The sequence below is a fragment of the Pygocentrus nattereri genome, chromosome 7 (assembly GCF_015220715.1).
Source record: "Pygocentrus nattereri isolate fPygNat1 chromosome 7, fPygNat1.pri, whole genome shotgun sequence".
NCBI classification, from domain to species: domain Eukaryota; kingdom Metazoa; phylum Chordata; class Actinopteri; order Characiformes; family Serrasalmidae; genus Pygocentrus; species Pygocentrus nattereri.
In genome coordinates this window covers 42,440,889-42,464,521 of record NC_051217.1, presented here as the reverse complement: position 1 = coordinate 42,464,521, position 23,633 = coordinate 42,440,889, and the positions used below count along the sequence as shown (strand labels likewise).

Sequence of the window (23,633 nt, the reverse complement as noted above, 5' to 3'; positions counted from 1 at the left end):
TGGCTATATTTGTGTTGTTGTCATGGTGACCCCCAGTTCCCAACACCACCACTGTAAAGACTTCTGAGTCAGTAAGCTTCTCTACAATCAACCATTACACAGACTTTTTCCAAAAATAAAATTTCCCTTTTAAGGTGTTTAAAATCTAGTCTCTTTAAACTTTTTTAATACTTTTTTTCTGTGTTGAGAGTCAGTTTGTTTCATTTTTTAAAAGAGGACTTTTATTTTGACAGAATTTGGAAGTTACTCGAAGTCCAGTGCTCTGAGTGAGAGAGAGAGAGAGAGATGGCCACAGAGGGAAAGTAAGCATGGTCTTCTGCACATTGCAATAGTGATATTTGCATGTAATTATATCTATCAGCCTTAATATTTTAATATTTCAGCTTGTGTGAGTTGTGTTCAGTGAGTTTTCCTCATACAGCTGCTTTGTTTATTCGTCTTGATGCAGTGTGGACTGATTGCCTGAAGGCCAAGTTTGTTGCTCAGCTCTGCGTCCTGTTAGATGGTGAAAGTATCCGTGTCTGTGCTTTCTTATTCCTCACTAACTTCTAAAACAACAAATTTAGAAAGAAATAATGGGATTTTTTGAAAGGTTTGGTGATGCTTACCTTCTAAGTTTGTTAAAATGGCTAAGTGTTGTAAATAAGCTGGTTGTATTTCTTGTCTAAGCAGAATTGGTTCAGTTATTAAACTGTTTCTTTGCATAAACTGATACATATGGGAGCGGCATCTGAATAAGAATGTTTCTACTGAATTCTGCTTTTATTTACAATACTCTTTTCAGTACGTTGCTCTGCAAACATGGGTGAAACCCACAGTAAACCACCTAAATCTAAATATATGTCAGCATTTTTCTCCTGAAGACTTTGTTTTTAGAGAGATTTAGTAAAATAAGTCTACAACCACACATGGTTTTTAGAATATTTATGTAAAAAAAAGTAAAGTTGTCAGGAGCATTTCATCCTTTAAAGGGTGCTTGCACACGTTCTAAGTCTAATTAACTTCTAATACATTTTTTTTATTGCAATGATCAATGTAAATCTGTTATTTGTTGCTAAATCATGTAATCACTGATATACGCCTATATTCTATATTCATTATTTGTGTGCAATTTCAGAAAATGCTTAAATTCCCAAGTGACACTGATGGAGCCAATAAACCCACTGATCCATTTCCTCAAGTCATTTGCCAATAAAGTATTTAATTTAAGCCTAATGTTTATAAGAAAGGCAAGTTGGCTGCTTTTCATGTTCAGAGATTAGGTTGAATGAAAAGGCATTATAGGGAATACATAGTTTGCTGTTTAAAATGTGAACTTAAAATATAACACTATGAAATTTGACCACTGTGGAGTTCTGATCGTGACATCCCTTCCTAATCCAAATAATGTGTGGCCATGACTTAGTACAGTATGGGTACAAGTTAATTAAGTCGTGATTATTAAGTCTTGGCCATGACATAGTAAGCCAAGATTTTATTGACACAATTTGATTATCTTGGATCCAAGCCTTACAAAATTAGTGTCCGTGGGTATTAACTCTCATCAGGACAGGTAACATAACATCTTCAAGCAGGACAGGTAGTGTAAACCTTCCCTCAGGACGGGCAGAGTCCCACCTTTCCCTCAGGACGGGCAGAGTCCCACCTTTCCCTCAGGACGGGCAGAGTCCCACCTTTCCCTCAGGACGGGCAGAGTCCCACCTTTCCCTCAGGACGGGCAGAGTCCCACCTTTCCCTCAGGACGGGCAGAGTCCCACCTTTCCCTCAGGACGGGCAGAGTCCCACCTTTCCCTCAGGACGGGCAGAGTCCCACCTTTCCCTCAGGACGGGCAGAGTCCCACCTTTCCCTCAGGACGGGCAGAGTCCCACCTTTCCCTCAGGACGGGCAGAGTCCCACCTTTCCCTCAGGACGGGCAGAGTCCCACCTTTCCCTCAGGACGGGCAGAGTCCCACCTTTCCCTCAGGACGGGCAGAGTCCCACCTTTCCCTCAGGACGGGCAGAGTCCCACCTTTCCCTCAGAACAGGTAGTGTGAATCTCCCCTCACAACAGGTGGTAGAACTCCACCTCCCCTCAGGAAAGGCAGGGTTCCACCTCCCCTCAGGACAGGGAGAGTAACACCTTCCCATTGGACAAGTAGAGTTCCACCTTCCATCAGGACAGGCAGTGTAAACCTCCCTTCACAACATGAAGTAGAGTCCCATGGTCCCTCTGGACAGGCAGAGTCCCACGGTCCCTCTGGACACGCAGAGTAACACCTTTCCATGGGACAGGCAGAGTAACACCTTTCCTTTGGACAAGTAGAGTTCCACCTTCCATCAAGACAGGTAGTGTAAACCTCCCCTCACAACAGGAGGTAGAGCTCCACCTCCCCTCAGAACAGGTAGAGTAACACCTTCCCTTGGGAGAAGTAGATTGAGATCTCTGTTCAGGAAAGGTAATGTAACACTTCAGAACACGTAGAGGAACACCTCATCTCAGAAAATGTAGAGTACTACATCCACTTAGGACAGGTAGGGTAACACTTTCACTAACAAAACGTAAGGTAATACCCCCCCTCAGAACAGGTAAGTTAACTCCTGCCCTTAGGAGAGAAAGGGCATTCCCTTCCATGAGGACAGGTAGAGTAACAGATAGGTTAACTCATAACTTCGCATCAAGTAGTAAAGTAAGGCAACTGTTAGTCCTCCTTGACTGTAGGTTCCTTGTTTAGATTTTCACTGAGACTTCAGATGATTAAAGCATTCATATTTTATTTATGTTTTTTTCATATTGAATTCAGGGCAGCACACTTTCAAAACTAATTTACTCATAAATAAATGAACACAAGTAATTTCATTCTCTCTAACACATTTGTTTTTTTTTAATGTGTTGATTTCCTCATTTGAATAAAGCGGCCTTCGCCCCGTTTAATTGCAAATTCGTCCGTGATCATTAAGAAGTAGACAGGAGAATAATAGAAAACAAACACAAGGGCAGCAGCCCAGTTATGGAATATATTCTACTTGCTTTGCACAGTCGCTTATGAAACATTACCATATTGAGATAAATCTGGGACAACTTGTGTTATTCATCTGAGAGTGAGAGTGTCAATCAAGGGTCATTTCTGCGATTAAGATCACCATAAGAAAGCCAGATATCTGATCCTAGATCAGTACACCTGCATCAGAATCTTTATCAGTTCAGACACTGTACGCCAGTGGAATTTAAAGTCGATCTGGGTATGGTGTCTTATGCTGTGTGTTGTGAGTCATCGAATGTTGCTGTACCAAAGCAGTTATTTTCAGCAAAGGTAGTTAGCAGTTGACTTGGAAGTAAGTCTTATGTGATGCTCTTTTTATGCCCCAAATATTCCAGTACCTAAATAGCTGGTCAGATCAGTATCCATGAGACAATAAGCTTTGTTTGTTAAGATTGATTTACTGATCCATTGATTTCAATATTTGACTCATCCATTTGATTCATTATCTAAAAGAAGGCCACACAGATATACACTACATGGACAAAAAGTACTGGGACATGTACATGTTACACCCATGGGAAATCCATAGCATTTAATATTGAGTTGGTTCCTCCATTCACAGCTATAACAGCTTCCACTCTTCTGGGAAGCTTTGTACAAGATTTTGGAGAGTGTCTGTGGGATTTTTTGCCTGTTCATCCAGAAGATCGTTTATGTGGTCAGACACAGATGTTCGATGAGAGGTCCTGGCTCACAATCTCAGTTCTAGTTCATCCCAAAGGTATTTAATGTGGTTAAGGTCAGGGCTCTGTGAGGGCCAGTCAAGTTCTTCCACACCAAACTCACCCAGCCAGGTCTTTATGGATCTGGGGCTCAGTCATGCTGGAACAGGAAAGGGTCTTCCTCAAACTGTTCCCACGAAGTTGGAAGCATACAACTGGCCAAAATGTCTTTGTCTGCTAAAGTGTTAAATTCCCCTTCCCTTCCACTAAAGGGTCTAAGCCAACCCCTGAAAAACAACCCCATATCATTATCCCTCCTCCACCAAACTTTATAGTCGGTACAGCGCAGTCATGCTGGTCATGTTGTCCTGGCATTTGCGAAAACCCAGACTCATCCATCAGGCTGTCAGATAGAGAAGTATGAGTCGTCTCTCCACAGAATGAGTTTCCACTGCTCCAGGGGCAGCGCTTTACACCACCCCAGCCAAAGCTTGGCATTGGCATTGTGCATTTTCATCTTTGGCTTGTGTGTAGCTGCTCAGCCATTTAGTGAAGCTCTTAACATACTTTTTTTTTTTTTTTCTGCTAATGTTGCTTCCACAAGTGATTCGTAGTTCTAGTGAGTGATTCATCAGAGGACAGGCATGATGCACTTCAGCACTCAATGGCTCCATTCTATGAGTTTGTGTGGTCTACTGCTTCGTGGCTGAGCTGTTGCTTCTAGACAAGATAATTAATTTGTGATTATTAAGTCTTGGCCGTGACATAGTAAGCCAAGATTTTATTAACACAACTTGATTATCTTGGATCCAAGCCTTACAAAATTAGTGTTGGTGGGTCTCCCCTTAGGACATGTTAAGTCCTCCACTTGCTTCTAGATGCTTCCATTTTGCAATAATAACACTTATAGTTGACAGGAGCAGCTCTGGCAAGACAGAAGTAGTATTTCGTAGTATTTATAAAGTACCCCTTTTGCTTTAGTGACAGAGAGTCCCACCTTCCCTCAGGACGGGCCGAGTCCCACCTTCCCTCAGGACGGGCCGAGTCCCACCTTCCCTCAGGACGGGCCGAGTCCCACCTTCCCTCAGGACGGGCCGAGTCCCACCTTCCCTCAGGACGGGCAGAATGACATCTCTCTTCAGGAAAGGTTTTTTTCAATTTGTCCTAATCACCAGCTTTAAATTCACCAGCTTGGATTAACTTTCTGTTCCGCTTTAAATGAAGCAGCAATACCGCGTAACTGCTTCTCCATTATTTGAGATTTCAAATAACTTCAGATATCCATGAGCCAATAAGCTTTGATTGTTAAGATTGATTTACTGATCCATTGATTCAATATTTGATTCATTATCAAAAAGAAGGCCACACATATTTTCTGTGGTCTGCAGTGATCTAACAATATGCAAATTTCATGATATGATGCATATTGTTTTTGCATCAGGATACAATATGTTTTTGATGCACAATTAGAAAACAAAAGGTAACAACTTCAACATTTACTTCACTGGCACATGGCAAAAAATGATAAACTCTAAGACATGAACTGAGCACTACACGTTAATTTACAATATGTATTGTGTTTTTATAAAAAGTGTGGCTGAAATGAGTGAGACGAGATTGCCTAACATGGATCAATCACTCCCTGCAAGCTGCAGGATCCACAACCAGATAGAGGGCCCCCTTAACTGAATAGAGGTGGACTCTAAAACTAAATAGAGGTGGAATATAAAACTGAATAGAGGTGGAATATAAAACTGAATGGGGTGGACTCTTAATTGAAACAAAGATAGACTCTAAAACCGAATAGAGGTGGATTCTAAATCTGAATACAGGTGGACTCTGAAACTGAACAGAGGTAGACTCTACAACAAAACAGAGGTGCACGTCAGTCTCTCTTAACATCCCTACAAAGCGAGTAATTTGCTTTGCCTGTTCAGAATCAACAATAGCACACGTGTCAGGCTCCAGTCTTCACGGGCCAGAACACTTCGGACTTCAGCACATTACCTCATTAAACAGAACTGGATCAGCTCACCTGCGAGACCTTCATGAACTGAATTCAGAGCGTTTCAGGGTCTGGAAGGTCCCCAGTTGACATGTTTGACTTATTCAGACTTCTTGCTTTTGCGTGGTGTGAGAGATGTGGCAGCATGAGGCTGCGTGAGAAGCAGCAGACACCCTGACCCTGAAGCAGTGCAGTATTCAGAGAACAGTGCTGATCTTTTTCTGCAAAAGGCACTAAAATGATTGAAAATTAAACAGAAAACCACATACAAAGTTAAAAATGCTATTTAATGTAATTCATGATGAAATATTAGAGAAACATTTTGTCACAAGTCAGCATGATGAAAACCAGAGACAGTAACAAACTACAGATTCCAAAAATGAGAACTGACAGGATCCGAAAGTCACCTATTCCTCTCTTTACAAGAATATTAAATAAAGATGTATAGATTTATAGTTTGGTGCACTACACCTCAGACATGCTGGCCTATTATACATACAGCGTTTGAGCTACAAAGCAGAGCAGCGAGAAAGTTAAAAGAAACAGGCAGTCATTTTTACAGATGAATAGGTGGTCATATCAGAGGGACAGTGAAGGTGGAGCAGTTTGGAGATAAAGCCAGAGAGGCCAGGTTGAGATGGTTTGGACATGTGTTGAGGAGGAATAGTGGATAAATTGGGCAAAGAATGTTGGAGATGGAGCTGCCGGGTGGAAGGAGAAGAGGTAGACCTCAGCGAAGGTTTATGGATGTAGTGAAGGTGGACATGGAGATGGTTGGTGTGAAAGTAGAGGAGGCAGTGGATAGGGCAAGATGGAGGCAGATGATCCGCTGTGGCGACCCCTAAAGGGAGCAGCCGCAAGAAGAAGAAGAAGATGGTCAAATCAGTCAATGTGCTCAAAAAAACAGAATTCATGAAAGCGCTAAATTGATATATTGGCTTGTCCTGGACGTCATTCTCCATAGAATTTCTTCTCACGCAGCCTGTATGACCAGTTAACATGGTTGGCTAAATGAAAAGCATTACATTACGCTCATGCCAGACGCAGTAGGTGTGAATCGGGCCTTAGAGACTACTTGAACCCTTGTATCCAGCGTCCGGTGTCAACCAGAGGAGGTTGGGCTCCCCTTCTGAGTCCTGGTTCCTCTCAAGGTTTCTTCCTCTTTTAGGATGTTTTTCCCTGCCACTGTCACCACTGGCGACGCTCATGGGGTCCTGGACCTGGATTTTTCTTTATCTCTCTGTAATTCTGATTGTTCTGTAAAGCTGCTTTGTGACAACACCTGTGGTAAAAAGCACTATATAAATAAACTTTGCTTGCTTGCCTTGTGAAGGAGTAGCTGCTGATGTTGGCTTACTATTGGAGCAGCGGTAACAGGTAACTGCTACTTCATTTAAGGGGGAATGTCTAAATGAAATAACTTCAGCTTTGTGTTTTCCTCTTTGTACGCTGTCACGCTCTCGATACACTCTCACGCTCTCGGTACACTCTCACGCTCTCGATACACTCTCACGCTCTCGATACACTCTCACGCTCTCGGTACACTCTCACGCTCTCGATACACTCTCACGCTCTCTGTACACTCTCACGCTCTCGGTACACTCTCACGCTCTCGATACACTCTCACGCTCTCGATACACTCTCACGCTCTCGGTACACTCTCACGCTCTCGGTACACTCTCACGCTCTCGGTACACTCTCACGCTCTCGGTACACTCTCATGCTCTCGATACACTCTCACGCTCTCAGTACGCTGTCCTTTTCTCATTTTTCTCAACCGAGAACCCTTGCCATTTCAAACAGCTTCAGTAATCAAACATGCAAGATAGGCTAAACAAACCAGTTAACATGATGACCACCTCCTTGTTTCTGCGCTCACTGTCCATTTGATCAGCTCCACTTACTGTATAGCTGCGCTTTATAGTTCTACAGTTACAGACTGTAGTCCATCTGCTTCTCTGATACTCTGTTACCCTGTTCTCCAGTGGTCAGGACCCCCATGGACCCTCACAGAGCAGGTGCTATTTGGGTGGTGGATCTTTTTTTTTTTTTTTTTTTTTTGCAACTTTTAATTTTATCTTCTTAGTCTGGATGAAACGGAGCCTCTACGTGTTTCCCCTCTGGTAGCTGCCTTTTATATACATCTTGATTCATGAGGGTCATTACAGTACTCAATGTATGGATCACATCATATTATACTGCGTTGAAAAAGGCATAGAAATGTAAATGTTTCACATTTTCTCCATTATCCTGTGTTGTATCAGTCATCATACATGTATTGTATTCGGATGTCGATGCTGTAGTGCACTTTCGACACACATCACTCTCTGAATGTCACTGCGGATACACGTATATAATTGAGCCTCTGAATAGCCTGCGCTGCTATAATGAGCCACTATGGAGAGGATGGGAACTGAGAGGAGATCGACTCAGGCAGAGCTTGCTGTCAGCTTTTAAATCAGAGCCATTACCATTCTTACTTTCAAGGTATTGTAGTAAAAACCTCTGCCTTTAATGATAAGAAGCCGAGTCAGTTTAATGCAAGACGTGACAGCTGAGTCGCTCTATTGTACCTGATTAGTTGGTTATGAGGGCTACGAGAATAGAAGAGGCTCATTATTCGCAGGCATAGCAGGTGCATGCGGTTTAAAACAGGCTTAAAGCAGCTGTGCTCAGCATGAAAGTCCAGTGGCATTGCCTTCTGGGAGGGGGGGGGGGGGGTTCTGGAAAAAAATAGATGGAATATTATATAATACAGGTTCCGCAAATTAACTCAATAAGCACATATAAATCAAATAATATGTCAATTAATGTTGTTATGAAATATATGGGTTTGCAAATGCAGCCCATGATGCGATATACAGAAATCCACCTATAGACCACAAGTCATTGTGGTCCCCTACCCCTTGTTTTCGAGTGTCATCTTAACCCCTTGGAACGGAGTTACACAGGGTAGTGGTTGAAATCTTGCGCTACAAAATGGGACCATCACATTTTAAAAAAACTTTCTTCATTATCACGCTTTTAGCTCTGTAGGCGACCTGGCCTGAAGGGTAAAGTTCAGCTCCTCACTACTGGGCATTTAGAGCATCATATGCTTTCAAATTGGGGGGGGGTGGCAATTATTTATTATCACCCAACACTAATTCTCAGATATTCACCAGCTTCTTATTCAGATTTTCCCATTCCACCTTAAATGGTGCAGCAGTTACATTCTGGTGCTTCAGGCATCAACACTGCTGGGCTATTTAAGGTGGAACGGGAAAATGAGCTAGCTTGCTCCCAAGACTTTAGCATGCTATCAGCAATTTTTATGCTTGTAATGAAGAAAACGTCGAAATAATACATTGAACCGACATTAGACAAAGAAAATACAGTGGTTATCATAATTTTTTAAGAGAGAACATTCTCACGTTTGTGGGTTTCTTTGGTCTCCTGCTCAGCCGCCTTGCAGCTTTTTCTTTTTTTTTTTCATAACTGTCTCTGAAAAACCTCCGTTTGGAGAGCCACGTAGCCCCAACACTTCGCCCCTCTATCTCTACAAAAGCACCCTAGATGTGAACGTGCAAAACAGAGGGCTAAAGGCTAAGTGGAAGGGGTAAGGGGTGAAATGGGACTGGACCGTTCTGTAGTCCACGTTATGTCCATATTAGGAACGCCGGGTTTGAGCTCCATTTCTCTGCGGCCAAAATAAAAAACGTTTTTGAAAAATCGCCTCTTTTAGTCCCTGCGTTAAATAAAAACGTTCAGAACTGGATACGTTTAGTCGTGTGTACATTTTTCTCCCAGATATCACTGGATCCTCCGACTTATGAGGTCGTTAAAGAGGCTTAATACTAATATTGCTACATGCAGGCCAAAGCTACTGCGCATCATTTTGGTGTCACTAAGCTGCATGAAACCAAGGTGGGCTGTGGCGGTGCTCTGAGTTGTGCTACCTTATCCAAATGTTCTACCGTAGCACATTTTAATAGGTATGCCCGTAAATATAAGCTCAATGTAGAATGTTTAAAATCTCCTTATCAAAAAATACTACCAGTGTTAAAACTATGAATCTGAGTTTAGCTTATTTTTCACCAACCAACTTGTTCAAATGTTCCAGTTCCACCTTAAATGGTGAAGCAGTTATGATTATCACAAACATTAGCAAACAGGACAAAACAGCACTGACCAGCAAAAATAGGTTAATGATACTAAGCTGTTAAGTGGAAATAGAGAAACCTCCTCATATCATGCCTTTAAACCCTCGATGAAGCTGAAGTCGGCTGCTTTGTCCCTAATGGTTTGCTCGAATTTTCCCTTTCCGTCTTTAAGGTGGAGCAGGGAATTTCATATAAGAAGCTGGAGAATCTCCTGAGAAAATGTCCTTAGAAAATGTTTAGCTGAGTCTGCACTGGAGGGGGCAGTCGTGGGCTGGAGGTTAGGGATCTGGCCCTGTAACCGGAAGGTTGCCGGTTCAATCCCCAGGGCCGACAGTCCATGACTGAGGTGTCCTTGAGCAAGACACCTAACCCCCAACTGCTCCCCGGGTGCCGTGGATAGGGCTGCCCACCGCTCTGGGCAAGTGTGCTCACTGCCCCCTAGTGTGTGTGTGCTCACTAGTGTGTATGTGGTGTTTCACTTCACGGATGGGTTAAATGCGGAGGTGGAATTTCCCCGTTGTGGTATCAAAAAAGTATCACTTCACTTAACCTGAGTTTAAGTACGTTTGGAGAGCTTTTCAACTTCATTTATGTGCAGAACAGAACATTTTATAGCGTTTCTTTGTGGTGACACACATGGAAATACAATAACACACTGATAAAATCTGCATAAGGGGGCTGCCAGTCTAATGACCTCAATTTAGTGCATAGTAGCGTTAGCTTACATGTAGCAATATTCATATTTCAACTGTTTAACGACCTCGTAATTCAGAGGATCCGGTGATATTCGAGAGAAGAATACTCACAGGTTCTGGACATTTTTATCCACCTCAGAACACTATAGAGGCGACTTTTCAAAAACCCTATTCATTCTGGCCGTAAAGAAATCGAGCTTAGCCCCGGATTTCCTAATATGGGCATAAGAGCATGATGCCAGGCACAAAATGACGTCATAACTACAGTGGTCTATTCAGCCTACAGTGGTTTCTCCCCACCCAGTGAAGCTGAGGTTTTAAGTAAGGTTTCAGACTGCTGTTTGACTGAGGCACAATACAGCGTAGCCAATCAGAACACAGCTTGTTTACATGTATCAGTCTTAGGGACACAGTAACAAAAACATGTAAAATATAGAACGTGGGCCCTTTAAGACAACCCACCGCCCACCCCCCACCATCCCCAGTGAAGGAGTTATTTTCCGTACCTTGAGAGTGATGTCACTGATACAGATTTGACCCCTAGGCCTTTTCCAGACGTTCTGAAATGAGGTTAGTTTCCCAAAGGCACCATAGTGCAAAGATCATCATAAAACAGTATAGCCAGTGTCACTTTCAGCACTCTCTAATAGTTAAAATGTGCTTAACACCAGGAGGCTTTGGGGAAATCGGACCTACATTGGGCAAATATTAGGCTAAAAATACCTTAAAGGTACAGTAAGCATAATTTCCCATTAAATGCTGTGACAGAAATACAGATTAGAAAGGGCAGCACCGGAGGCCAGCTGTGTGACCGTAAATGTGCCAGTAATGTTTGAGTTCTATCAAAGCTCACGCTGCTTACTGCACCTTTAATGTGATCTCTGTCCCCTCAGGAGACTCCAGTGGTACAATCCTGTCAGCTGTTCACCGCAACGCATGAAGTTTAGTTTTAAAGTGCCTATAACTGCATTTTTCTTGCAGTTTTTTTTTTGTCCTTTGTGGGGATTGATGCACTAAACACAGTCACAGTTCATTTCTACAGAATCGGTTTCCAAAGTCTCTCTGTCTCCTTAAACTAAACCACTTTTGTTACTGTGCCTTTAAGACTCATTCAAAAAGCATCCCAGGCTGTAAATAAGTTTGCTTTGGTGACATCACAAAAACAGTTAATGCAAAATACGCTGTTTTTGCAGGTTATTTTCGAGCGGTGATGCTAGTCAGCCAAGTAGCAGCAATATTAGACAATTAGCACTCAGTAAAAGCAATACTAGCCAACAAGTCAGTACTCAGTAGTAGTAGTGCTAATTAACCAATCAGCACTTAGTAGCCTTAATGCAAGCCACCCAATCAGCACTCAATAATAGTAATGCTAGCCTAATCAGTTCTCAGTAACAGTAATGCTAACCAACCAATCAGCAATTAATAGCAGTACCGTTAGCCCAATCAGTATTCAGTAGCAGTCATGCTAGCCCAATCAGTATTCAGTAGCAGTAATGTTAGCCATCAGTTGGAGCCCAGCATAGCCATAGTGCTAACAAATCAATCAGTATACCGTAGCATAATGCTAGCCAACCATCAGCAATCAGTAGCCGTTATGCTACCCGAATCAGTACTTATTAGCAGCAATGCCAGCCAACTAATTAGTACTCAGTAGAGATCAAGCTAACCAATGAATCAGTACTCAGTAGAGGTAATGCTCGTCTAATTAATACTCCGTAGCAGTAATTTTAGCCAATTAATCAGTACTCAATAGAAGTAATACTAACCAACAAATCAGTACTCAGTAGCAGTAATGCTAGCCAACCAATCAGTACACGGTAACAGTTATGCTAGCCAACTAGTCAGTACTCAATAGAAATAATGCTAACCAATGAATCAGTACTCAGCAGAGGTAATGCTCGTCTAATTAATACTCAGTAGCAGTAATTTTAGCCAACTAGTCAGTACTCAATAGAAATAATGCTAACCAATGAATCAGTACTCAGCAGAGGTAATGCTCGTCTAATTAATACTCAGTAGCAGTAATTTTAGCCAACTAGTCAGTACTCAATAGAAATAATGCTAACCTAATAAACCACTCATTAGCGGTAATGCCAGCCAATCAATTAGTACTTAATAGAAGTAATGCAAACCAGTGGATCAGTACTCAGTAGAAGTAATTCTAGTGCAGTCAGTAGTCAGGAGCAGTAATGCTAGCCAACCCATCAGTACTCAATAGAAATAACGCCACCCAATCAATTAGTACTCAGTAGCAGTAACGCTACCCCAACAGGCACTAGGCAGAAGTCATGCTAGCCAACCAATCGGCGTTCAGTAGCCATAAGCTCTGCTTACTACAGCTCGAATCCTTCCCTGTAGATAAACGTTAAGATACTGGTAAGTTTTCATTGGTTTCTTTATGTGAATTCTACTTTCTTGCACAAGAAAGACTAGAAAAAAACATTTACTTAACATTTTGAACTGTTAAGCTCATTTTTTACCCCATTAACTGAGATCGCTTTGCTATCATGCTTTTAGTACAGCGGTGTTCAAGTTACAAAGGTTTACACTCGAAATTTCAGGCCACTGCAAGGCTGCAATGGGGACGATTATTGCAGAAAAGAATGTAATTTTGATTTCATAAATTTTGCTGTCAAAAAGCCAGTGAGGCTGGGCCTTTAGTCTTTTTTGAATACATGTCACTCTTTCTCTGAAGCCCGGGAAAGCTGATGGTGACCCTGCTGAAAGCTGTTTTGAAGTTGAAGAGGCAGGAACGAAATTGCGGACAGGTTTGACACTGGCGGGAGAGAGTATCTATTTCACCAGCGGGGGTCCGTCAGCCTGGTTTGTCACACTGGGCATTTAGGCCATAGGCTCTGTGAATTTAAATGGCTTTAATCGGCCTAACTCATGCCCCCGCTACCCAGGAGACCATCCATCTCACGCACGGCTTTGTGCTAATTATGACAGAGCGGCTACTGGATTTATATATTTATATATATTTTTTTCCTTTTTCTACTGGAAGGACCACTGACTCTGTCTCTGTGAGGGCCAGTCAACGGCTTTACATTTTTCAGCAACAATTCTCGTTTCTTAGGCCTTGACACACATGTAGTCAATCATGCCAAGACGTCTTTGAGCTCTGAAGTTTGGTTCCTAAAGAGAAAATCGGATCCTTAAAAACATTCTAAGTAATGAAATGGTTAAGACAACAAAGTCATTCAAAGGGGTTTGATGTGAAATGCTCTGTTCTTGGGAAACATACTGAATTTAAAGTTGTGATGATAGGAACCAGAAGTCTGAGGACCTCAATGCCTTTTAACCTCTTGTTCTCCAGGGTGTATTTTGGTTTGTCCATCTGAATTTACGGTACTAAATCATAAGGCAAATTAAGAAACTGCTTGAAATAAATGTATTTATTTATTTACTTATTTGTAAAAGCCCCTCAAATGAACAGAACGTGTGTTTTATGATCTACACACATCACTATACTCTTACGATTTACTGCTGAAAGCCAAAAATCTCCAACGCTCTTTGTGTTATTTTATTAAAGTGATGTTTCCAGAGCAGATCACTGAAGAGACGTCGTCTGTTTATAGCCCAGATTTGGGGAGAAACGGGTCGACTTTCAGTAGAAAAACAAAGTTCAGCTTCTTTTATTATAAGGGTTTAAAATGACATCACCGTCTATTAGACTGGAGAGAAGAGCTACAGCCTCACACGACGCCCAGCTTCTGAATGGAGCTTATGGAATATGAACGTTATGAAGAACATGACCAAGTGCGTTTTAGAACCACCGGTGGTTCCAAGGAGTTTAAGAGGCTCCAAGCTCCCTCACTGAAAGATGAAATACACTGCCTGATGCCTGATGATAAATTTTTTTAGAAGCTTTGTTTATGTGGTTGCTGGTGCTGTCTGACCCACTGCTGTCTATAAACAGCAAAGACTGGCTGCTGCTACTCCTTTTAGCTACGGGATGCGCTTCTGTCTATATTTAGAGACATACTGTGTTTGTGGTGAGGGGAGCCGTGTAAATGTTTTGCAGAAGACTTGGTGATGCAATTTGGGACAGTGCTTTTGTTTCATCATATTGCAACCTCCCCTCTGTTTGGAGAAAAAGGCGTCCCGAATAGAGTTACAGCACACTCCTGCACATGCTCTCTCAGAGTGGTGCGCTCATTAAAGCTGCTTTTGTCTGTCTGTTTCTTCAGGATCTCCCCCAGAGAACAGTACGCTGTGGATGAAGCGCACTACACCTGCGGTGTGAGTGTTGTTAATAATGAACATGTAAATAAATGTGAATACATCAGCATCTAAAAACATCATCTATATCTATGTACGGCCTGTTAGTAGATCTGGTAGATGCCTGGGCCTTACTGTGATTTTATCACGGTTAAGAGTGTTATTACTCCCTTTAAAACTCCCTTTATAAAGTCAGTGTGAAATATATTAAGATACAAATTTTTCAGAAAATAAGTTATAATTAGTTAGTCGATCATATTAGTTAATAATAAACTAGTATTCTGCTAAGAAATGTAGTTCTTTTAGAGTATGGTGTTGTTGCCAAGCAACCATCGATGGCCGAATGAGAAGACAGTTCAGTCACCCATCGTCTGTCTTTAACCTGAAGTTCTGTGTGAAAGAGTTTATTAAATCTATTCCTAACCCTAAACCTAACCTAAACCTCAAGTCAGGACCTACACCTACTCCATAACCATACTCATCAACTAAATATCACCAGAAAGTTTGTTAGTGATTTAGGTATCTGTAAAGCATCTGTAGGGGACCATCTAAATGAAGTTTGACCATTTTATTATGTTTTTTTCCCCATTTCTGTCACATAACAATGAACATATTGCTGCTGTCGGAACAAAACCTTGTATCTCCATTTTTGTCGTTTTTGAGTTTTTGACATAAGTTGAAAATCTATGTTGTCCTTTACATGGTGTATAAATTTCATGATGAATGGATAAGAAGAAATGGTCTAGAATAACTTGGAAAAATGTCTGGTTCCATTGACTTACATGAAAGTAAAGTATGTTTTTTTTTCTTCTCCTGTAAAATTAGCATTTGGACATACAAGGTTTTGTTCTGACAACAGCGATATGATAATGCTGCACTGTTTAACGCAAAACCTTTGCTTTATAAGCACTTTTAGTTCACTAAATTACCACTGCGAGTCTTATTTAGCACCAATCCAGCGGTGCCCCTCTTCTCACGCTGGGGTTGAATCTTAAATAGCTCCCTCCCCACATAGTGCACTACATAGGAGTTTATACTGGATCCTGCAGCCCAACAGTGAATAATATAGCGAGGATGTAGTCATTTGGGACTCAGACACATCCACACTTGATAAATGATGCACTGTTTGGCTGCAGAGGCTAGAATTTCGAAACCTTCATAGCTAGCACACTATTCAGGGAGTATGGAGCCGTTTGGGATTCAGCCTGGGTTTGAGGCGATTTCTGACCGAAACATGAACATTTGAAGCCTGCAAGACATTCAAGTGACAGTCTTCAGACTTCTATGCTGCTGTTGTACAGTTAATTGTACTGTAACTACTTTAACTCAAGTCTGTATAATATTACTGATGGAGTTGTTTAGCATGTTTGCTAGCTGACCACCTTTGTTCTAGATAAAAACATAAATTATATAATATCCCGGGCAACGTGGATAGGGCTGCCCACCGCTCTGGGCAAGTGTGCTCACTGCCCCCTAGTGTGTCTGTGTGTGTGTGTGGGTGTTTCACTGCATGGATGGGTTTAGTGTGGAGATCTGTGCTAAATCAGTTGGCTGATGGTTCTGAATTCATCCATCCATCCATCCATTGTCTAAGCTGCTTCTCCATCAGGGTCGCGGGGGGGGGGTGCTGGAGCCTATCCCAGCAGTCTTCGGGCGAAAGGCAGGATACACCCTGGACAGGTCGCCAGTCAGACGCAGGGTGTTCTGAATTCAATTCAGTTGAATTCAAACTGAGTTCAGTCACTAAGAGGTGGTCATAGATGTATGTATATCATGGATTTTACAACATCTTCGAAAGCAGCTCAGCCAATCAGATTTAAGGACCAGAATTGTTTTCATAAACGCAAATAATTAGGATTGTGCAAACTAAACTGCAGGACTAAATCACCCCACAGATGTTAAGTAGTCTCTGACAGACTTGCTAGAGATGTGGCGGACACTGAATAACATGCTGCTGTCTATAAAAATGTACAACATTAGCTTCGCTAAAAACAGTAGCAGCAGCCAGAAGCCTGAGCCTTGTGTGGCCTTTATTTTTCTAGTCTATATTTGTTATAAGAGGCAGAGGAATGTACATATTTTTTAAATCTAATTATTCCTTTAAATTGTGGCCTTGAGTCACCTCTATTTTCATTTACTAAAGCAGGACATTCACCTTCACACTGAAAACAAATAGAAGTGAGCGAGACAGCCGTCCTTTAACTTATAAATCTGCAGTCAAATGTGCAATAAGAGAAGAGAAATTCCTATTAAAGCTAAATGAAACGTGTAATAAGGATGAATATTGATGAAGAGTCATCTGTGCGGGATGTGATTTGATGATGGGAAGTCAAAGCCAGGAAGACGTTCCCTCTTCCGCAGCGGTCAGGGTCAGAACTGCAGATTACTGCTGCTGTTATGAAGGGCTTCTGAATGATTCATAAAGAGATGATGAGTTCATATCATTGAATTGAGATATATATACACTATATTTCCAAAAGTTTTCACTCACCCATCCAAATCATTGATTTCAGGTGTTCCAAGCACTTCCATGGCCACAGGTGTATAAAGCCGAGCCCTTAGGCCTGCAGACTGCTTCTACAGACATTAGTGAAAGAATGGGTCGCTCTCAGGAGCTCAGTGAATTCCAGCGTGGTGCCGTGATCGGACGACACCTGTGCAACAAGTCCAGCGATTGGGAATGATAGCAACTCAGCCACGAAGTGGTCAGTCATGTAAAATGACAGAGCGGGGTCAGCGGATGCTGAGGGGCATAGTGAGCAGAGGTCGTCAACTTTCTGCAGAGTCAATCGCTACAGACCTCCAAACTGCATGTGGCCTTCAGATCAGCTCAAGAACAGCGTAGAGAGCTTCATGGAATGGGTTTCCATGGCTGAGCAGCTGCATCCAAGCCTTACATCACCAAGCGCAATGCAAAGCGTGAATGCAGTGGTGTAAAGCGCCGCCACTGGACTCTAGAGCAGTGGAGACATGTTCTCTGGAGTGACCAATCACGCTTCTCCGTCTGGCAATCTGATAGACGAGTCTGGGTTTGGCTGTTGAAGATATGAACGCTACACAGAAAGGACCCTGGTTGCCCGGCTGGGGATTCGAACCTAGGCCCTTCTTGCTGTGAGGTAATAGTGCTTGTGTTAATAACCCTTTCACATAATCACTTTTGTGAGGGAGATTTTAGAGCTGGGGAGTTCAACCCTGGACAGGATATTAGAGCTGTGTGGTGTGCTGGATCTGAACACTTCAGGGTGGTAGATCTCCAGGAGCAGGATTGGGCACCCCAGTTTTAGAGGCATTAAACTCTTCAGATGTCTGGTTCCTATCACCTCCATTGTGAGCAATTCTGACTTGGGACCTTTTATTTTAGGAATTAGGGGAACAATCCTACTTCCCTACAACATAAAGCAGATTGAGGGACAGCGTTAGGGGGTCCTCAGAGTAGGGATGCCAGCTCTGGTCTCTGTGGATATTGAAAACGTAATTAGATTTCCAAAAGCTGTCAACATCACATGCACACAGTCATGAGGACATATGGCATGTTATGATTTAGCAGGCTTTCTGTGTGCCTGTCTCTGAGCTGCTGGCCCTTTTTGAGATGCGTGTGCTGATTTGGCGGGAGAGAGCAGGAGAGATGTAGTGAGAGCTGATGAGATGGACTGTGGCCATCCTCCAAATGAATCAAACAAAGATTTGGAGCAGACATGCACAGTGTTTTTGTCAGGATGGACATTAATCTGACCCCAGTTTACATTCAGAGTGTGGCTCCACAAAAAGAGTGAGGGCCAGATGTGCATCCTGGTGCAGGTCCAGCAGAAAATGTAGCTTGACAGGCCTTAAAAATGTCCATTTAGTTTAAAAAGTGGGGCTTTATACTGTTTTTGTCGATGTTCTGCACTTTGTAGATGGTCCCTTATTGGTGATGTTTCTAAACCGTTGTGTTCAGTGAGATTTAATGAGAGATACTTTGGAAATATTTTCAAAATATATTGCAGTTTGTCCACTGTCTTCTCAGGAGAGAGAAAATGTGGGTTTGATCATTTTTTGAATGTATATTTCACAGGAAATTGAGGAGAGAATGTCGAATATCTAGCAAAATGTCCAATACAGAACCAACTACTACGGACTAAGCCATAAAAATACCCAGGTCTCAGATTCAGCTCAGCTTTTTCAGGACTGTGCCAGATTAACCAGAAGGCTGGAGGAAACGTGAGGAGCTGTTATTTATTTATTTTTTTCTTGGGGCTGCATTTTTCGAATCCTGCATCGAGCTGTGCTCCTCCCAGTTGCTAGGGAACAGCTAGCAATAGCTAATTGGCTAGCTAAAATTAGCCAACCTCCTTATTAATCACAGATAAGGTAACAAAACAGTGAACTTACTTTCTCAAGCGCTGCACTGATACAAGCCCAGCTGTGCTTGCAAGCTATTGTTTCAACATGTCCAGGCAAAGTCAACTACTACTACTAGTTAGCAAATGTGGTGCTGTTAGCAAAGCAAGCTAAAGTAAACTTGATTATGCCAGGGTTTCGATCCATGGCACACCAAAAATCACTATTCCATGCTCAGTACAGCTGTCACTGAATTCCAGCCTTACCACCCACACAAATATCTGATACACGCCCATCTACAGATTCCAAATATATGACAGATTTATCATATATAGTACCAAGTTATGGAAGAAATCCTCGCATTTTTCAGTGCCCTTTACATTGTATGTAAAGAAAAAAAGATCAGAGTAAGACTGTTGAGATGTGGCTGAGGTGTAGATTGTCAATGGAGAACATCATGATGAAGACTGAGAGGTGTAGTGACAGGCCTATAGACCAATACACCAGCACTACTGACTGTTCAGCAGCCTGATGGCCTCGGAGAAGAAAGTGTCTCGGAACTGGCTGTGTATCCACACTATATTGCCAAAATTATTCGCTCGTCTGACTTCACACACATATGATATTGAGTGACATCCCATTCTTAGTCCATAGGGTTTAATATGATGTCGGCCCACCCTTTGCAGCTATAACAGCTTCAACTCTTCTGGGAAGGCTTTCCACAAGGGTTAGGAGTGTTTATGGGAATTTTTGACCGTTCTTCCAGAAGCACATTTGTGAGGTCAGACACTGATGTTGGACGAGAAGGCCTGGCTCACAGTCTCCGCTCTAATTCATCCCAAAGGTGTTCTATCGGGTTGAGGTCAGGACTCTGTGCAGGCCAGTCAAGTTCTTCCACACCAAACTGGCTCATCCGTGTCTTTATGGACCTGCTTTGTGTACTGGTGTTCAGTCATGGTGGAACAGGAAGGGGCCAAACTCCCCAAACTGTTCCCACAGAGTTGGGAGCATGAAATTGTCCAAAATCTCTTGGTGCTGAAGCATTAAGAGTTCCTTTCACTGGAACTAAGGGGCCGAGCCCAGCTCCTGAAAAACAACCCCACACCATGATCCCCCCTCCACCAAACTTTACACTTGGTACAATGCAGTCAGACTAGTACCGTTCTCCTGCCAACCGACAAACCCGGACTCATCCATCGGATTTACAGACAGAGAAGCGTGATTGGTCACTCCAGAGAACTCGTCTCCACTGCTCTAGAGTCCAGTGGTGGCGCTTTACACCACTGCATTCCACGCTTTGCATTGCGCTTGGTGATAGTAAGGCTTGGATGCAGCTGCTTGGCCAAGGAAACCCATTCCATGAAGCTCTCTACGCTGTTCTTGAGCTGATCTGAAGGCCACATGAAGTTTGGAGGTCTGTAGTGATTGACTCTGCAGAAAATTGGCGACCTATACACACTATGCCCCTCAGCATCCGCTGACCCCACACTGTCATTTTACATGGCCTACCGTTCCCAGTTGCTTCCACTTTGTTATAATACCACTGACTGTGGAGTATTTAGTAGTGAAGAAATTTCACGACTGGACTTGCACATGTGGCATCCTATCTTGGTACCACGCTGGAATTCACTGAGCTCCTGAGAGCGACCCATTCTTTCATAAATGTTTGTAGAAGCCTTCCCTTACTTCCCCATTTACGTTCTACAAAGTGGGGTCCACTCGTGGTGGGAAAACCACTGGTGAAAATGCTTCTGTTTTGCATTCCTTTCTGATTTAGTATGGTTTTTGTATTATAAATAATAGTATATCATATTATATAATTTATGTTGAGAAATGTTATTCTTGAGCCTATGTTTTGCCCAGCTTTGTTTATGCTATTATTATAGAAGCGGTTACATGCTGAGAGTGCCATGTTACACAGAGCAAAGCCGCTCAGGTAGATAATCACCCATTAAAGTTCTGTGTTTTCACTGAAAAGCATGCAGCATGCTCGCCAACCGAGCCGGAAAGAGTGTGTAATTACTTCTGAAGAATACGAGCGTTTTGTTAGTGCTCAACTGTGGTTTTTAACTGCTGTAAAATTCTCACACAGAGGCACCATCCAGGACAAGTAATGTTCTCTAAGCATGCAGGGTGGTTTAACCAAAAACCTTTTAAAAAAAATATTGTAATTTCAATGTGGTCTCAGACTTCTGGGCATATAAATGACACATTAGGCCACAGATGCTCATCCTCTCCCTGCTCTCTCGTTCTGTGTGAACTTCATGTAAATGAACTGATTGGTGACCAACCAAGGCTGGGGTTCCTAAAACCATCTCAGCACAAAGACGATTTTCAGATCGTCATATCGCTTATACACAATGTGGACAAAAGTATTGGGACACCGACACATTACACCTACAGGAGCTTTAATGAAATCCCATTTTAAATGCATATGGAGTTGGTCAGTCTTTGCAGTTGTAACAGCTTCCACTTTTCTGAGAAGCTATCTACAACATTTTGCAGTGTGACGGTGGGAGTTTTTGGCCATTCATCCAGAAGAGCATTGATGAGGTCAGACACTAATGCTGGACAAGAGGGCCTGGCTCATGGTCACATCTCTTGGCAAGCCAGTCGAGATCTTCCACACCAAACTCACCCAGTCATGCTTTTATGGACCTTGCTTTGTGCACTGGGGCTCAGTAATGCTGGAACAGGAAAGGTTCTTCCCCAACCTGTTCCCACAAAGTGGGAAGCATACAACTGTCCAAAATGTCTTGGTCTGCTGAAGCTTTAAGATTTCCCTTCACTGGAACTAAGGGTTCTAGACCAACCCCTGGAAAAAAAAACAATATATCATTATCCCTCCTCCACCAAACTTTACAGTCGCCGCAATGCAGTCAAGCAGGTATTGTTCTCCTGGCATTTTCCATCCAAACTCCTCCATCAAACTGTCAGATAGAGAAGCTGAATTGTCACTACACATAATCTGTTACCTCTGCTTGAGCGTCCAGTGGTGGCACTTTACACGTGAAAACAATGTAATAGAGGTTTTGTTTTTCATTTTGACATATTCTGCAGGTTACTATGAGAAAGTATTGCCATGTATTGCGTTTCCATTTTTCCACGATTACTTTTCAATTCGGCATGAATTCCTCTCCATACAGAACTGGCCTACAGCTCCGTACACACTTTCCCTCTTCACGCCTCAACCTGCTTGTGCACACAAAGTGGAGAACAGTTGTAGAGGGATTCAGCAATTTGGCTCGCTGCAGCATTAACTTAAACAGTGCAGCTGCTGTATAACTACAGCATAAAAACACAAAAGTCTCTTTTAGGATAGACACATGGGTCTTGACTATCCTCAAATCATTAGAATGTTCAGGACTTTATTGTTATTGTTTTTAGCAGTTGCAGTCCTGAAAGCTGCAGGTGCTACAGAACCTTTAGCGCCCCCACATCCCTGCGCCCCATAAAACACACAGATGTTATATTTTTAAGATCTTTTAAACTTAGGTTTTAGGAGTTAAAAACAGTGCCTCATGTTTGTTCATTATGTCAGTGAGCTCAAATAGCCAATGAGCTGCACCCGATCGCCAACCAATCAACACTTGGTAGCAGTAATGCTGCGTCCTGCTGTCCAAAACCCGTTTACTGTCAAAAAAAATAAAATAAAAAGAAACACACAGGAATATTTTCTTTGTTTTTTAGTGAAAAACACCCTTCTGCTTATTTAATTAAAGAAAAAGTTCTGGGTGAGTGATTAGAAACTATTTTAACTTTCCGTTTTTAGCCATTAAGCTCCATTTACTCCCATTCATTGCGTGCTTTCTGCTGTTTAGCATTCCTGTTCTTGATATAATGAGGGAAATAAGAAGTGGCCAGGCTCCTCATAAAAACCAGCACTGACGTGTTAACGTAGTTAGCTTGCTAGTGAGATTGAGCGAGCTGGCTTTCTTGCGTGTGTGGACAACTGATGCATTCTGAAAATGATAAAAGCATAAAAAGCAAATGTTTGTGTTTGTAGTGTCATTGTAAGCTTCTGCGTGACGGCAAGTTCTGCGTGGCGGCGTAGCAGTTCACCGCCCCAGATATGTGTAATATGCCTCCCTAAATGGAATATGTAATCAGCCACTAGTGTAATATCTCCAGACAAGTTTTGCAAGCTCCTCCCACAAATGCATTCTCCATTTTTCCATGCACACGGCCATAAACTGCATTTAGGCTTGTGTGGCGGCTTCAAACTGAAAACACAGGCAAAATGTATCTGATTTGCACTTGAAGCTGACAGGAGAGGCCCAGTACTGTGGGGAAAAACAAAGACCAGAATTTTTCAGGAATTTAGAACTTCCTTATTCATGAGATCACGTCAAGGAAAACGTGAAAGCAGGATTATTCATGCTGGCTGCGTTTGACCTGTGTGTGCTGCCTTCGTTGGGGGTGGGGAGTGGGGGTCCTAAAGGCCTGCTGTGCCTCTGTGCTCTCCTGAAGTGCAAGCTGCTGTTACCGAGCTCTCCTGAACACGGTGTGGTGACAGTGCGGCTCTGACAGCTCCTGATCTCTGCAGCTGCTGCTGGAATCTAAAGCA

At 42.5% G+C, this 23,633-nt stretch overlaps 1 protein-coding gene across 1 annotated transcript; it reads left to right on the top strand.

Moving 5' to 3' along the window:
• Positions 1-284: 284 nt before the first annotated feature.
• LOC108411757 (platelet glycoprotein Ib alpha chain-like) lies at positions 285-14,821 on the top strand. Its single transcript, XM_017683491.1, has 3 exons — positions 285-302; positions 4,665-4,830; positions 14,716-14,821. Coding segments are annotated over exons 1-3 (273 nt in total). The 5' UTR covers positions 285-301.
• Positions 14,822-23,633: the final 8,812 nt, after the last annotated feature.